This window comes from Myotis nattereri (genome assembly GCF_964212035.1).
Source record: "Myotis nattereri genome assembly, chromosome: 1".
In the NCBI taxonomy this organism is placed as follows: domain Eukaryota; kingdom Metazoa; phylum Chordata; class Mammalia; order Chiroptera; family Vespertilionidae; genus Myotis; species Myotis nattereri.
The window spans coordinates 7260641-7277238 of NC_138075.1; the positions used below are offsets into that span (position 1 = coordinate 7260641).

A 16598-nucleotide genomic window follows, 5' to 3' on the forward strand; every position below is an offset into this window, starting at 1 on the left:
CCAAGCAAGGCCACTTCTCCCCCGTTTCCAACTGGGCCAAGCCATCCTCCTCTCGCCCTGGATGATCACAGACGCTTCTCGTGTCTCCCTGGTTCCTCGCTCTCCCCACACGGTAGCCAGAGCGGCCCGTCTGGAGGGTCCTTGCCCCAGGTTCTGTGTAGCTTCCCTCCTCAAGTCACCTCCTCCGAGAGGCCCTGCCCGGCCATCTTTCCAGCCCCGCCTCTTTTCCCCCGCTTACTTCTTAGAATGCCAGGCGTCATCACCACCGTAAACAGTACATAGATCCGCTGGTTCATCTTGTTCAGTGTCTTGTCTACCCCACCAGAATGCAAATTCTCTATGGCAGGGGCTTTGTCTTCCTTGTTTACTGCTGAACAATGCCTGGCTAATAGGTACTCAGGAAGTGTTTGCTGAGTGAATGCATAAGTGAAGGAGTCTAATAGATTGCAACATTTGGGCATATTTGCTTCAGAGCAGATTCATATTCTCTCTGCCTCTCTTTAGGGAAGGACAGCGTAGTGTTCATAGCTCCCTGCCTCTGACCCGGCCCCTCTCCCTCCATTATCAGGAATGACTATTATATCCATGCATATTTTATAGTCTTACTGCAAATGCACAAATAAACAGGATAGAGTTTTGCTTCATGTGTGATTTTAAAATTGTGTGGAAATACAGCTAACATAAAGTTTAGCACCTTAACCATATTTAGGTGTATGGTTCAGTGTGTTAAGAACATGCATGAGCCCTAGCCAGTTTGGCTCAGTGGATAGAGTGTCGGTCGTTGGCCCAAAGGGTCCTGGGTTCGATTCCAGTCAAGGGCATGTCCTTGGTTGTAGGCTCCTCCTCGGCCTGGGCCCTGGTTGGGGCTGTGCAGGAGGCAATCAGTCGATGTGTTTCTCTCACACCAATGTTTCTCTCTGTCTTTCCCTCTCTCTTCCACTCTCCCTAAAAGTCAATGGAAAAATATCCTGGGTGAGGATTAACAAAAAAAAAAAGAAAGAAAGAAAAAAGAAAATGCATGTTATTCTTCAACCGTCCCCGCCATCAATTTCCAGAATGCTTTCATCCTGCAAAACCGACAATGTCTCCACTAAACAGCTAGCTTCCCGTCCCCTCCCCTTTCCCCCCCGCCCCCTCCCCCTCCCCCAGCCACTGGCAACCACCCTTCTATCGTCTAGCTGTGTGGTTTTTACTACTCCAGAGAAGTGGAATCATACACTGTTTGTCTTTTGTGACTGGCTTAGTTCACTTAGCACAATGTCCTCAGGGTTCATCCATGCTGGAGCCTGTGAAAGAATCTCCTTCCTTTTTATGGCTGAGTAATACTCCTCGGTATGGATGGACCCCTCTTGTTTATCCGTGCGTCTGTCGGTGGACCCTTGGCTGTGTCCACCTTTGGCCATGGTGAACAGTGTGACTATGACCATTTGTGTGCACACACCCCTGGGAGACCCTGGTTCCAGTTCCTCTGGGCACACAAGAGGGATGGTTGGAGCCTGTGGTAACTGTGTTTATTTTTTGAGGTACTGCCATGCTGTTTTCCATTGAGGCTGGACAATTTTGCCTTCCCACCAACAGTTCACAAGGGTCCAGATTCTCCCCACTTCACCAACGCTTATTTTTTGTTTGTTTGTTTGTTTGTTTTAGAGTAGCCATCCTAATGGGTGTGAGGTGGCGTTTTGTGTGTTTTTAAAACTTAGATGGCATCATGCTATGTATAAGAAGCATGGCCTGTGTTATATATATATATATATATATATATATATATATATATATATATATAGATAGATAGATTTTTTTTTTTTTTTACTGTTTAGCCTTTGGATCTTAGTTCATTAATTTAACTTTACTTTTTTTTCCTGTTTAAGTCAGACTTGTACATAGTATTGAAAAACAAACAGCAGTTGCCTGCACTCTGCCTTCTGCCATGAATCCACTCCACTTTGAAGGCCCTGGCTCTTTCTCCCGGGGTTCCTGTCCATGTTGCTGAATGTCAATGCTGCTATTTGGGATTCTTCAGTTTGAGGCCCGGTCCTGGCTCCCTAGGGGGAAGAAGGGACTGAGCTCTCTTAACATTCTGGGAAGGCTGCTCTCGGCCTCTTGTTTTCTTACGCTTGGACCTCCAAGCCCAGGAAACGTGCTTTCGAAGCTTCAGGATGAATTTTCTCATCGTGAAAGGGGACGTTCTCTCTAGGGTCAGGTTTGTGGGTGTGCGTGGGTTCCTGGGTGTTGTTGAGAGAGGGTCCAGGAACCCTGCTGCCAGGACTGCGTGCCTGCCAGCCCCGGGAAGCAAGGCCACCAGCACTGCGGCTCCGCTGTCTGCCTGCAGGGTCCCCACTGCCTGGAGCGGAGCTCGTCTTATCCCCGCTTCCTGGAGGAGGAGACCACGGCCCAGAGGGCCAGCAGCATGGGAGGCCCTTGGCCCAATGCCTGCGTGCCGGCTGCAGCGATCTGCAGGGGCTCTTCCTGCTTCCCCTGTTCAGTCCTTGGAGCCGCGCGTGGTAGGTGAGGCCAGGCCCTGGGCTGGCTGCACGCCTGCCTTTTCTCCTGACTCCGTGGCAGCGGGTGGAGTTTCCTGGGCGAGCTGATGACAGCTGAACACAGGTCCTCAATGTACCCTGTGGCCCTGGCTCTTGGAACGAACAGTTTATATTGAGGGCTCAGTAGCGTATGTCAGAAGTCAGCAAGTGCACCGGGGGCTTTCTGCCACAGGCCTCACTCCCCCACGGAAAGCCAGGGTGGGAATGGGGACAGTGCCTTCTCGCCCTCGGGCAGACGTGTAAGCACAGGTGTGACAGGCTCTTGTTTGGCTCTTGGTCTTAAAGCAGGACCGTGAAGGGAGGCTGGCCTGGTGCAGCGTCCCCTACGGGGCTGAGCAAGTCTCGTCTCAAAGGAGAGGTGCCAGAGATGCAGGCGAGACTGCACAGGACGGGGAATGTGTGTAGCTGAGCAGCAGAACGTGGGGCATACTGTTTTCTTGTGGGCTTCCTGAACCCCAGAAAAGTTTTTGGGAAAAGCTTCCTCTCAACTCACCAGCCCCAAGCCTTTACCTTTATACAGAAGTTTAGCCTCCAGATCTGGTTTGATGGTAAACTGAAGGAAATCTAGTTCCACTGCAAGACCCTTCTCCCTGGCTGGGGCCCATTTCTTTTTTTAAAATAATTTTTTAAAAATATGTTTTTACTAGTGACCTGGTGCACGGATTCATGCACATTGAAAGGAAAGTAATTAGAAGGTGGCTGGCAGGCGGGACTGGGCGAGATGGGCCGGACACGCCCTGGAGCCAACCTCCTGTGGTCCGTCCCCATTGTCTGTGGAGTGAATGGGGTCCCTCTGGCAGGTGGGGTCCCTTGGCCTGGGCTGCGGGGATTGGGCCGAAACTGGCTCTCTGACATCCCCCGAGGGATCCCGGAGTGCGAGAGGGCACTCTGCAAAGTTGCTGTTGTACAGGGCGTGGAACGCAAATGCAAGTGTGCAGTAAACCATATCTGGGGCCAACAGTGCCCCAGCAACAACATAACCCATGGCCGAAGGTGGAATCGCGGCCCCGCGAGGAATCGGGCTCCCTCCTCTCTGGTTTTGGGGTGCGTCACTCAAGAACCGCCACTGCCAAGTCACTGCAGCTTGACAGCTCCTGTGTTGAGCGTCTGCCACCTGGTGGTCAATGCGCGTCATAGCGACAAGTCGGACAGTAGGAGGGACACTTAGCATATTAGCCTTTTATATATATTGATTGATTTCAGAGAGGAAGGGAGAGGGAGATAGAAACATCAGTGATGAGGGAGAATCATTAATCCGCTGCTTCCTACATGCTCCCTACTGGGGATTGAGCTCGCAACCCTGGCATGTGTCCTTGACCAGAATCGAACCCGGGACCCTTCAGTCTGCAGGCCAACGCTCTATCCACAGAGCCGAACCGGCTAGGGCAGGCAGGGCCCATTTCTGACGTCTGCCCTATGCTTGCCCGCAGGTGTGGAACGCAGTGGACTCGGGGAGATGCCTGCAGACCTACTCTCTGCACAGTGAGGCGGTGCGGGCTGCTCGGTGGTCTCCCTGCGGCCAGCGCATCCTCAGCGGTGGCTTCGACTGCGCTCTGCACCTCACCGACCTTGAAACAGGTGCGTTTCTCTGTTGTCACCCACGGCATCCCTTCTGGTATTGGAGCCAGCTTTCCCCTGGGAAGCCCCTCCCCGCGTCTGTGGCTGGTGTCGGGGCCGTGGGAGGTGGGCCCGGGCCTGGAACCAGGCCTCTCCTCGGAAGTTGGGCCGGGCCTGTGCCAGCCTGCCTGGAGGACAGAGCCCCAAGGTTGTCTCAGCCCCAAGCTGTGGGCTGGATAAAGAGGTGGCTTTTTAATCAACTTCTGACATGTAATTTGTCCTGAAATAGATTCAGCTTTATCACCGTGTCCTTTGGTCGGAATCAGTTTAGAATTCCTGTCAATTCATTATCGTTGAAAGCTGTAAGGAATGATTCCAGCGCGTAGGGCGAGTCTGCGTACGAGTTCTGCTTTAATGCCCGCGCTGAAAAGGCATTTGGGCGAGAGGGAGCCGGGCTGGGCAAATCCGAAGGGGGCTCTTGACAAGCAGGGCGAGAAGGAGACAGAAGTCAGCGAGGGAACTTCGTCACCAGCCCTGCTGCGCAGCGGGCACTGTTAGCCCCCAATCCAGCCACAGCCCGACCTCCTGCCGTGGTTTTCAGGTGAGGTCAGGCCAGGGAGTGCGGAGCTGGGCTCAGACCTCTGCCCCGACCCCCGGCGTGCTGCCTTCTCCTCCCTGGGCTTCTGGGTCACTCTTCTGCTGGGCATCACTGCCAGAGCCAAGAGGGGAGGCCCTGGGGGTCCTTTGAACTCTCGGGCAGCCCCCGCCTGCCTGGCCCAGCAGTGGTGGGGTTGGGGTCTGTGCCTCTCCTGGGGCCCAGCAAGTGGGGGTAGTAACTTTGGGGTTGGACACCCAGCTTCTCCCCAGGAGCTTGGAGGAGGTGCAGGGAGGGCAGGCAGTGGTGGTTAGGGGCAATTGTGGGGTTTGCCTCCCCCCCTCCCCCGAGTGTCCTCGTGCCCTGGGCTGCAGAGGGGCAGCCTTGCAGCGCTTCCGACTGAGCCCCATGCGCTCAGGGAGGGTGGTCACCTGACCGGCGGTCGTGTCAGCAGCTGGGCCTGTGCCCATGACATGTCGCTCTGCGCCTCGGCTGCTGCCCGCGATTATTTCTCCATTTCACAGGTGAGGAAACAGGCTAACAGGATAAGGAACTTGTTCAGGGCCTCCCGCGGGTGGGTGTCATATGGGGACTTGAGCCCTGTCTGTGCAACTGCAGAGCCTGTGCCCTTTCCGCAGGGCCACATGGACGGCGTGGCTCTTCTCAGCAGAGTGTCTCCCTGACCGTCTGTGGTCTTACCAGGAGCCACAGGGCTGAGGAGGGAGCCAGGGCTCAGGGAGTTTGGTGCCACTTGGGGACGGCGCCGATTGGGTCAGTGATGACAGCAGCAGGTACTGTCACCGAGTACCCACTGCGTGCCAGGACTTACACATGGGCCTCATTTAGGCCCCACTCACCCTTAGAGGCTGCTGCCACCAGAATCCTTTTTTCACACCCTGATCCAGAGGCACGAGGCAGGAGGTAGAGTCAGGGTGCATGCAGGCCTGCCAGGCTCCGAGCCTTCCACCTGACCTTGTACTCTGTGGCCTGTGCATCCAATAAGCCATGCTCAGTATCGGAGACAGAGGGGTAAACAAGACCCAGGACCCACCCTGGACAAGCTCCTGGCTGCTGGGAGACACAGCAGTGCAGAGAGAACCCAGGCCACAGTGAGGCAGTGAGACACAGGAGCTATGAGAAAGTCTAGCCTGGAAGATCAAGGAGGACTTCTTGGGGGAAGAGGAACCTGAGCTGAGGCAGGAATCAGGGGCAGAGAATCAGGGTGCAGGGGCGTGGGAGGAAAGTGGGTTCTAGCAGACAGAACAGCAAGGACAGAGTGGTCACAGGAGCATGAACTGTCTCGCATGAGTGGAAATGTGGGGTGTAGGGAGCTGGGGGGTCTGAATCTGGGTGCAGAAATGGAGCCTGAGCGTCATGAAGCTCAGGTCGGTGGGATGCACATTCCTCGGGCGCTGCTCCTCACTTGCAGGGTCACTAAGGACCATGGGTGCCGCTGCCCACCCGCCTGCCCACCCGCCCCGCCTGCGGGGTGAGGTGATGCTTTTCATAGCCTGGTGATGCCGGGTTAATCCAATACAAGTTTATTTGATAACATTATTGGATTCCTAGTGGCCCTTTGTCAAGCTCTATCTTCTCAATCAACAGATGTTAAGCAGATAAACAGACACTGTTGTGTGTGTGTGGGGGGGTGGGGGGGTGGTTCTGAAATTTATAGACTTTCAGTCCTCCTGCCTGATAAGTCAGGCACTGTCACAGCAGGTGGCAGTAGGAGGCTGCCGCTGAGTGAGGCTGGAGCACTCCGGGCAGGTTTCCTGGTAGCGGCGGCTGGTTGGGTGTGTCTGGGGCCCGAGGAGGGGAGACAGCTGCCTGGCCCTTGTTGGTCGAGCTGTGGCTGGAGGGAAGCTGTCTGGCCCCGCCCTGTGTGCCCCGCTAGCTGTGGTGTGCCCAGTGGCAGAGGGAGGGCATGGCCCTGCCCTCAGAGCGTTGCCATCTAGTCTGGGAGGTGATGGGGACTTTTCCACGCACCCCCCTCTTCAGGGAATGGCACGAACCACCTGGGTTAAAGGACCACTTTCCTTCATTTGGCGCTTATTGAGCACCTACTGTGAGCAAGACCTGGTGCTGGGCTACAGTGGTGAGCATGTTGGATGTCCTTTGTCCCTTGGGGGGCGGGGTAGGGAAGAGGGGTTTGGGTTTCACCCTTGAGAAAGCCCTTCAGCCCCTAGATGGGGCCTCTCTGGCTGAGGGGTTGTTGGTTTTCGTGTCCGTCTCCCTGGCTAGAGCTCTTGGGGCTGAGGCCTGTCTTGGTGGTCTTTGTGGTCCACCATGGAGCCAGGGCTGATGGACGAGACAGAGCTGAGTCTGGCCCTTGCTGGGCAGTCAAACACCAGGGGCCGTCAGGGTGGGGTGGGTGCTCTGCCCTGTTTGCACTCATCCCTGACTCGGATTGCGCTGGTGCTCTCTTCAGCCGAGTCAGGTAGGTGTCTGCAGCGCCTCTGGCTCTCGGCCTGGTCCCATGTCCTGCCCTTTCTCGTCACTGAGTGCTCTCCCTCCTCACTTGCTCTGCCCTTGGTGATTTGGCTTTTTCATTTCAATCTAATTAGAACTCCCTGCCAGGAGAAGGCAACGCAGGGCGTCCTCTCCGCAGTGCTCCGGGAATTAGTCACTCGGTGCCCATTGTCGTTAATGGGAATTTGGCGCCAAGACCATTTATCCTGGTGTCCTCAATCAATACTGTTAAAAATCTGTGGATTCTAAAACGTCAATACCCGGCCTGAAATATGGAGGTCCAGCCACATTTTATCTCGTTAATTTATAGTTCTGACGGGCCACTGGCTTATAGAGCAACCATGAATCAACACTTAAATAAAATCCGCTCACAGATTAATTATTTTTGATGCTCTCGTTTCAGTCTGTAATCTTCCTAACAAAACGTCTCTGGTGCATTAGGCTGAGGCGGCTTCAGGGAACGCCGGCCAGTTCCACCAGGACCCGCGCATCGCCTGCTTTATGAGTCAGCGTCCTGCACGCCACATCAGCCCGTCTCCTCCCCGTCCTTGGCAGGCTCGCTCAGGTCCAGGCGGTGTGGCTTCTAGCACAGACCAGCCCCCCAGTCACCCCAGCCTGGTTGTAGTGGCCTCTGGGGTGAAGGAGACAGTCCTCCCCCTGGAGCCCATGCCCTGGCTAGGCAGACCCCCTGCTCTTCCTGTGCCACCGTCAGCTCTACCACTGTGCGTCAGCCCGTCTGGGACACCCTTCCCAGCGCTGGAGGCACACGTGTGCCAGAGCGTGGGTGGGGTGCAGAGGCGGCTGAGTGTCCTCGGGCGGGTCCCTTAGCCTTGTTTCTGCGTCTGTGGGAGGGGCTGACAGCCTGGCTGGTGGGCTGTTGAGGGAGAGCTGAGGTGAGGTGTGCAGGGCTTTCTGCAGAATGCCCAGCGCATGGTGGGCACTCAGCAAAGGGTCCCCCTTCCCTCCCTCCATCACTGCCCCATGAGGCTGTTCAGACGGTAGGAGACAGCGACTTGTTCCTGCGGGTTCCCTGTGTGGACGGGGCAGGCTGGGAGGAAGTCCCAGCTTCTCTCCCACGTCTCGCTTTTCCATGACTACATGGCCCGTAGGTGGGGTAGCAGCTTCCTTCTCGTGATGGGATGGCATGTGCTCTTTGCATGGGGAGGGTGTCCTCTGTACTGGACCCCACTGCGTGCAACTTTGCTGTCCTCAGCCCTTGGCTGGCTCCTGCTCCTCTGGGTGGCCCTGTCTTTTGGGGAGGGGAGGGCGTTATGGCGCATGGAAATGAGTGGCCCACTGGTCTGGACCCATAAATGATCATTTCTCTTGGTTTCCTGGAAGGGTCTTCCCGTGCCCCCCTCGCTCTTGCATCATGATTGGGCCCCACCACAGAGACGCTGCAAGGACCCCGGAGGGCAGATGGCTGAGTGCTCACTGGGGCCATGCCACGCTGAAATGAGTGAATGGATGCCAGACCCTTTGCTTATTCCACCTTTCATCTCCACACGAGCCTGGGAGGGGAGTGTTTTTACCCCCATTTCATTGACCCAGACTCAGAGGCTTAGAGTGTTTGGTGAGGTGCTTGGGGCCATGCCACCAGCAGACCCGGTGGGCCTCCCGCTCCAGCTCCAGCTGTGTGACTGTGGAGGCTTTGCCTGTTGACCCTGGGGAGCAGCGTGCCCTCGCCACATCTGTTTTCCTGCTCTGGACAAACTGTTTGCTCAAGCTGATTCGGGGAGCCCACTTGGTGCTCACCGGGCAGCTGGCTCGCCACCTGCAGAGAGGACCCCGGGGCTTCTGGGTGGAAGGCGTGCCCAGACGGATCTTGGCTGATCCCTCTGATTAAGTGAGCGGCTGAAGGACGCTTCCGCGGCCATCGACAGCCGCCGCTCCAGCAGGAGAAATGTTAGCCCTGACGGTTTTAGAACACTTGGCGTAGGAAGGATGAGCAGCATCCAAATTAGAACCCTGGCAAAGAGCGCCAGGGCTCACGGGGCCTCAGAGAAGGGGCTGCAGGGTTGGGGGAGCGCCTCATTGGACTAAGCCTTCAGCGGGGGCCGCCCCCTGGGCCGCGAGAGGGGCCCGGGCTCCTCCATTCTCAGCTTTTGAGCACCACGATCGCGTGTCCCCCCAGCACATCTCAGAGGGGCTCGGTGAGGCGTCCTTCAGGAGCTTGTGGGGACCAGGAGGCACGCACCCAACAAGCAGGAGCTGGACGTGGGCCTCCTGTGGTGCCGAGCTCCCGATGGCGCAGGCGCGGTGTGTGTGTGTCCACTCCTTGGGTCCTAGGGGTTTCACTGCTAGGTCCAGACCCGAGGCTCCGAGGGGCTCGTGGCCCAGCGAGGTCTGAACGGCTGCCCACCCACCCTCATGCCCTCCCTCCTGCCCACTGATGCAGGCAGGGCCACACGGGCACTTCTGCCTCCCCTCCACCCCCTGCATCTGGGACCCCACTTCTAAGCTCATCCCTTCACTGAAGCCCCTCCCAGCCTCTCGGATACGTGTCTGTGCTCCAGGGCTGCACCCTCTTCAGCCCCATCTCCACTCCCACGCACACAGTTGTTCTCTGACCCTTGTTTTCCACTCTTTCCACACAGCTTTGCAGTGAGAGGCTGACTCTGGTCATGGATATTAAGTCAGATGTAATTAAACTCCAGCAAAACACTTGCTGGCCGCACCTCACACTTGGAAAGTGCCCAGAGGCCTTACCACATCTCACCACCCCGTCTTGTTAGCTTCTAGCTCTGCGCATGCCCGCGTCTGGATCAGGGGAAGCGGCTTTCCGTCCACAGCCTGTCTCATTCATTACCACTTTACCACGACTGCACAGTGGAGATGCTTATCTCTGTGTGTAATTGCGACCGGGGGCCGTTTGGCACCCCTCTTAGGTAAGATGACCTCTGTTGGAGAATCCTGGAGCCTCAACGTGGTCATGTCATGTTTGCTTTCCAGGGGTGATTTCTGAGTCCCAGGAAATCAACTTAGGGAAAACCTTTGGGACATACCTTGTTTGCAAGTTGAAAAGTCTTTTTAAAAAAGATACTTGGGAAATTTGGTCTTGTTCAAATCATTAAGACCAGTGACTCAACTTGATATAACGAAATCATGGCCACAATCACTCTCTCTTCTGTTACTGGGGTTGTTGCCGCCGCCACTGCTGCCCACGGGGCCTCTCAGCTGCCGGGGGCTTGCTATCTAACCTGCATTACTCTCACAGCAGCCTCGTGAGGCGAGTTTTATCATCCCGATTTTACGTGGAGGAGCCCGTGAGTCTGAGATGGTTGCCGGCTGATCCAGAGGGAAGGTTCAGGCCGGTGGGACTCTCGCCCGCACCCTTCCCAGTCTGCCCCGCGTGCCAAGATGGCCCCTGTTTTTGATTCAGAGAGTCTGATTTGAAAGTTAGTAATCTCCTTTTCTCGTTAGCTTTGAGTCAGGATGGTTAAATTTACAGCTGGCTGAATACTTCCCAGAGGATGAGTGTAACGATATTGATTTTAGCGAAATGAGTCATATGCCGCCTGGCTGGGAGCACAGGCTCAATCACCAGGAGCTGACAACATCAGCTTTCCCTTGTCAACGTCTTCCCTACGTGGTCCCGAGTCTCTGGATGTGCACAAAGAGCTAAGCACAAGGTAGGGTCACGCACAGCTCGCAGGCAGGCACGGCGGGGTACAGAGAGCTGGGTCCTAGTAGGCAGGTCCGGCCTCCAGCTAGCACGGCGGACTCCCATGGCCCTGGATGAAGCTGCGCCTCGCCAAGCTTCCGTCTCCTGAGCTGGGAAATGCATTAAGTACACCTGCCACATAGGGTTGTGGCGGGACAGGTGCCCGCCCCAGGCAGGCCCAGAGATAATGGGCCATCTCCTGGAGAAGGGGGCACGGACCTCCCTTCTCTTTCTTGGGGACCATTCTTGGATTTCATCTGCACTGGGCTGAGAGGAAGAGGAGGACCCTCACCCTTGTAAACCTGGAGCCCTGTGTGTTGATTGGTGGCCCAGGGTAGGTGCAGGGGGACAGGCAGTGTCGCCCCGGCCGTGTGTGGGTGGTCGCCTCTGGGGACCTTGCTGTTTGCACCTGAGAAAGGAAGAGGGACAACTTCAAGGAGTTAGCTGGCCAGTGTTACCAGCTGCCTTCTCAAAGCAATATTAGTGATGGAAGCATTAGCAGTTAATAACAGTGTCAGGAGAACAGATCGAGTTCCTGCATTCTGTTTTAAACATGTTTTTGCTGACGATTTTTAGTTTATATGTGTCATTATTGATTGAGGAAGGAAAAGAAGTGATTTTTCCTAACTCCAAGAGGATCAACAGTTCTTATATTGGTTGATTTCATTATAACAAGATCAATACAGTCTGTGTTAGTGGATTACATATTTTAAAACTCAATTTCCTATAAGCAGCATACAGTGAGTAATAGAATTTTCTTTAACAAACATGTAGACAAGCGAGATAGTCTCAAGGTTAAAGGTTACATAGCAGCTAACTGTGTGCTTCACGGAGCGTCGCCAGGAGAGGCCTGGTAAGCAGTCTGCTCCGTTTATGAAAGGTCCGAGGAGCAACAGCTCCGCACGCAAGGACCTTCACCCCCAGCGAGGCCGCGGTTCCTGTTCAAGACCGTTTCCGATAAATGGTTCCCAGCCTCTATCCCTATCTCCTTAGCAAGACGCACAGGCCAGCCCACGGCATTATGTTCTCATGGCCTCGCAACAAAAACTCCAAGTCATCCACCTGTCAAGGTTTCTGCTGCTCAGAACCCACATCCCTCAGCGTCAGCTTTTAATGTAACCAAGGATGAATTCAGTCATTCCGGTTCAAGTTTCTCAAACGACAATAGCTCCCTTTTGTAGTTTGCTGTCTGCCTTGCCATGTGGAGTGCTTTGTGTACCTGCTGCGTGTGCCCTCCGATAGCCTTGTGTTCCTGAGGGCGTGCGTGCGACCCCGTGGTGAGGGGGCATGCCCGGGGCCCTTCCACTGGAAGTGGCAGAGCTGGGGTGAGACCGGGTCCCTGGGGTGCTCAGCTGCTCTGCTGACCGCCTCCCGCTGCCGAGAACATGCCGACGAGGCGGCTGGGAGCCTGGTTTCCGAGCCTCGTCTTGTCCGAGGCTGCCTCACCAAACAGAAATTCCCCCTTAGTCTTTCCCATTGGGTATCTTAGTCTTTAACAATTAAAAAATCTTTTAGTTTTGAGTTGTTTTAACAAAGGAGTATAGTAAAGGCTTAGTTGTTATACGGTAAGTGGGAATAGGGAAAATATATAAACTCTAGCTTGTCTTCTAACTGGAAAATTTTAGTTCTGAAAAGACATAGACTCTCTCAGTCTCCTTAGAGGGTTGAGGAAGAATAACATATTCAGAAATACTTTTTTTTTTTAACCACCAAAAGCTCAATCATCATCTTTTAGCAACTCAGCTCTCACTTTCCCCCCGTCTCCTCCCCATTGTTGGCAAGACTGTGTCACTGCACTCTTTGAAAACCTAGGCGAGTTCACTGCCGTTTCTGAAACAAGCATATGTTCTGTGCTGTGCTCCAAGAAAGAGGGAGACATTTTTCTCCAGGCAGACGAGCTTGTTTTTCCTTTTGGACTCAGGATTGGCAGTGAATCCCAGTCGAGCAAGAAGTCGGCAGTAGGCACTGTCGTCTCCATCAGGAGAAAAGACTCAGCCTGCGGGGGCCTTCTTGGTGGGGTGCAGGCTGCCCTGGCCTCTGAGAGCTCCTGTTCCACCCAGAGGACGTGACTGGGGCCTGCCCTCAGCCCCCAGTGGGGTCCCCCGGCCACTAGGCAGGAGCCAGTGTCTTCAGACCTGTGCTGCAGGCGAGGCCCGACCTGGATGCCCTGTGGTGCTGCCCCCAGTCCCGGATGGACGGAGGAGTGGAGATGGAAGGGAGGTGCCCGCCTGCTCCTCCTCCTCAGGATGGGGACTTGCTAACTGAGGACATCATGGTTGGGTCCTGACTACCCTATTGGGTTCCAGACGGGCTTCAGGAAGGAAAAGAATCAGCTCAAGGAATACCAGGTTTCCAACCAGATCAATTAATTGCTGCTTCCCTAATTATAGGGATGGAGCACTCGCCCACCCCAAGTCTGCTCATCTCCCCATGTCTTTCTAGAATCCTTCATTTTTAGAAAGCAGGGTTACAAAAACATTAGTGCAATTTAAAGTCACTTCATGCTGGCGAATCTCTTCCCAGCCTTTGCCCACGTCAATCCTGCGTAGTCCTCTTGTAGTTCAGAAACAGGTGTCAGGCATTGTCCATCGCCCACAGAGCGCTGCTTCTGATTCCAGTGTCACACGGCTTTTCAGCATCCCGCCAGGCAGGGCGCTGTGATCGCCTCCACCGCCCCTGGGCGGGGAGGCGGGTGGGCAGCTGGGCTGCTGTGTGCGGTCCCTCACCGGTACCAGTGACAGGCCGTGATGTGGCCAGCTCCCGACGACACTGCTGACCCGGGATGGCCATGAGCACCTTTGCACATTGCATTTTGTTGCAGAATCGTCAAGGGGCTTATTAGGCTTAAAGAGGCATAGTCTTCATTTGTAAAAGGTCAAGTGTTTCCAAAATTTCCTCTGATGACAAGTGGCTGCCAATTGTCGGCCTCTGGAAGATATTAGGAAAAAGTCAACACACTTATTCATTCATTAAGGCGAAGGTGAGGCTTTAGCAGAGAACGAGGGAAACTGCTTTCGAAAAAATTTGTTCTACCAAAAGAACGTTAGGAAAACATGTTTTTAATTGTTCCCATCGTTCTGTAATTTTCGTTGCCAAACTCGATGTAAAGTGTCACCTATTAAAAACTCTAATACCTGCACCGTTAACATGGGAACAGCATTTTTCCTATCAGCTTTAAAATACTTGCAATGAAAATTTCAATGGGTTTTGAATGGGGTTGTTAAGTTGCAGGAGCCAGTATTGGACACCGGGGGAGGGGGCTTTTAGAGCTACATGTTCGCACACTGCTCACAGAGCTGGATGGAAGCGGGCCGAGGGTGAGCATCTCCCCCCACCCCCCACCAGCGTCCACACGCTTCTGGAAGGGGCTCTGTGGCTCGGACAGACTTCAGGGAATAAACAGGCTGGAACCGGGCTACTTTCAAATCACCGACTGACAAAAAAGTCCCTTGCATTGAAAAAAAGGGAAGTATAGTCAGTTCTGTCATTCTTACTGAAAATATTAGGACTCATTAGTGATTTCAAAGCAGTTTGTTGATCCTCTTCGTAAATGGCATGTTGATATATTTAAAAATACTGGTTATTTTCTCCTTGTCTCATCCTTTAAAATAGTCTATTTTTGGTATTTGTTGTAATGTTCAGAGTATATTAGTACAGAGCACATTGTATCACTAATGAATAAGCATGCAGAGGTTGGCCGTGTGAGCTCCCGGCTTCTCACTGATGGGGCACGCGGTCAGACAGCCCCGAGACCCACCCAGGTCAGGGTACCGGTCAGTGGCTCTCGTGTCCTTCCCTGGGGATGTGGTGGGACATTCCACCAGGTGTGTGGGGTCCTGAACACGAAGCACGGCAGCCTTCAGGAAGTGCTGTCTGTAAGAGGAAGTGACATGGGAGAGGTCGGTGTTCTTGGCCACCAGCTTCTTGTGCCCCTCACTGCCCGCTGCCTCAGTCCACTGGGGGACTTCCCATGGGCCAGCGGCAGTCAGGCGTGTCCCTTGTGGGCCAGGAGAGCCGTTGTCGGCTTCTCTACAGGAAGCCAACAGGTTGGCGTGACCTGGTGTGGTGGCCTGGGCCTGGGGACACGCACAGAGGCAGCCCTCAGACTCTCAGTGTTGAGAACGGCCCCCACGCCAGCCCGGTTCCTCACTGCGCTTTTGGGGGGTTGAACTGGACACATGAGAACTACAGCCAGTGCTCGGGTGCGAGATGCGACTGTGAAGACGGGGGAGTGCTGGCCCGGAGCCCCCAGACCAGCTCAGGGCACACGGACGCTTGCACAAGGCGTGTAAGTGCTTGATGCCCGTCTGAGGGCAGAGACATAAGGACACGGACGGGCTCGAGCCCTGCAGAACCGTGGGACTCTGAGGGTCCACACCACCTGCACTTTGGGAGTTTGGGCCAATGTGATGTCACACTCTCCTTTGTCACCAGAGTCTCCTGCCACCCTCACTCCAGGCTCAGTACCAAACCCTTCGTGGGTGATTAAGGTTGTGATTTTAAGATGGCTGGTCCTACAAAGACCATTCTGGAGGCCCCTAATTTCCATCAGACTTGCAGACCCCAGGTAAGGACTCTACTGTGTGAGCTGTGCAGCTTGGCCATGTTGCTCAGCCTCCCCAGTGTGGCGTGTTTCTGTTGTAAAGTGGGTCAGAGCACACAGAAGGCGGCGTTCAAGGATCCAGCCACTAGTTTAGCCTGGGGAGGGGGTCGCGCTAATCAGGGCCCGGTGGCCGAGAGTGAGGCGAGTTGCTGCTGCCGCTGTTGTGTTTCCAGGGTATCTTCCCTGGCTGCCTCAGGCCCAGGTGGGCAGGGTTGGCCTGTAGCTTCATCCCAGGTGGCGTCTTTGTCTTAAAGATACTTATTTTGTGATCTGAGTATTTTTTTCTCTTCTCTTTTTTGTGTTGTAGGAACCCAGGTATTCAGCGGTCAGAGTAACTTCAGAGTCACTACCTTGAAATTTCATCCGAAAGACCACAACCTTTTTGTGTGTGGGGGCTTCAGCTCTGAGGTTAAAGCCTGGGATGTGAGGGCCGGCAAGGTAAGCCTGTCTTCTTCTCCTGGCCTTCCCTCGGAGAGCCTGCCATGGCAATTTTAATGGCTGGGGGCAGGTCCACACCTCCAGCTAGGATGCTTCAGATGGATTAAATACCACTACTTTTTAATCAGTGCTAAGCATAATTTTTAGATGTTTTGAAAAACAATTTTGAGTTGTTAGACTATTAAAACATCATCGGTGCCATTCTGTACAGCATAGTACCAACAATATTTATTGAACAGCTACTATGTGCAAATGCTTCCAGATAATGTAAAATGAATGAGCCTCAAGGGAATTAACGTGTGATACAGATAACTGATGCGGATGAGTGTGTGTGTGTGTGTGTGTGTGTGTGTGTGTGTGAATGTGGGCGAGAGAGGGAGGGAGGCAGGGAGGGGCCAGCATTCAGAGGCAGGGAGTGCTTTCAGCTTGCTGTGAGGAAGGCTTCTTCGAGGAGACTGTATTCCTTTTGGGGCTTAAAGGCTGCTCACCATCAGTCCCCCAGGGTAGTGATCTCCACTCCCACCCTGCACACAGCCTGCTGCTCCTGTCGCCTTCACCAAGCTAATAAGGGCAGCCCTATCCCTTCTAGTCGTTCGGGCCAGAACCATCAGAATCACCCTGTCTCTGCTCTCTCTGTACCCCTAAACCCAACCTGCCAGGAGATCCGGTCATGAGTCTTGATTAAGCTGCTATTGCCTCCCACTGGTATCATTGTGGAGGCGTTCTGTCTGG

General features: G+C 54.4%; 1 protein-coding gene across 4 annotated transcripts in view; it reads left to right on the forward strand.

Annotated features, from left to right (window-relative positions):
* The window catches only part of WDR25 (WD repeat domain 25), a 141910-nt gene that overhangs the window by 74886 nt on the left and 50426 nt on the right, over positions 1-16598 (forward strand). For all 4 annotated transcript variants that reach the window (XM_081090927.1, XM_081090929.1, XM_081090928.1 and 1 more), the window contains exons 3-4: positions 3971-4118; positions 15736-15866. In XM_081090927.1, coding sequence (XP_080947053.1) covers positions 3971-4118; positions 15736-15866 — 279 coding nt within the window. The remainder of the gene's footprint in view (positions 1-3970; positions 4119-15735; positions 15867-16598) is intronic.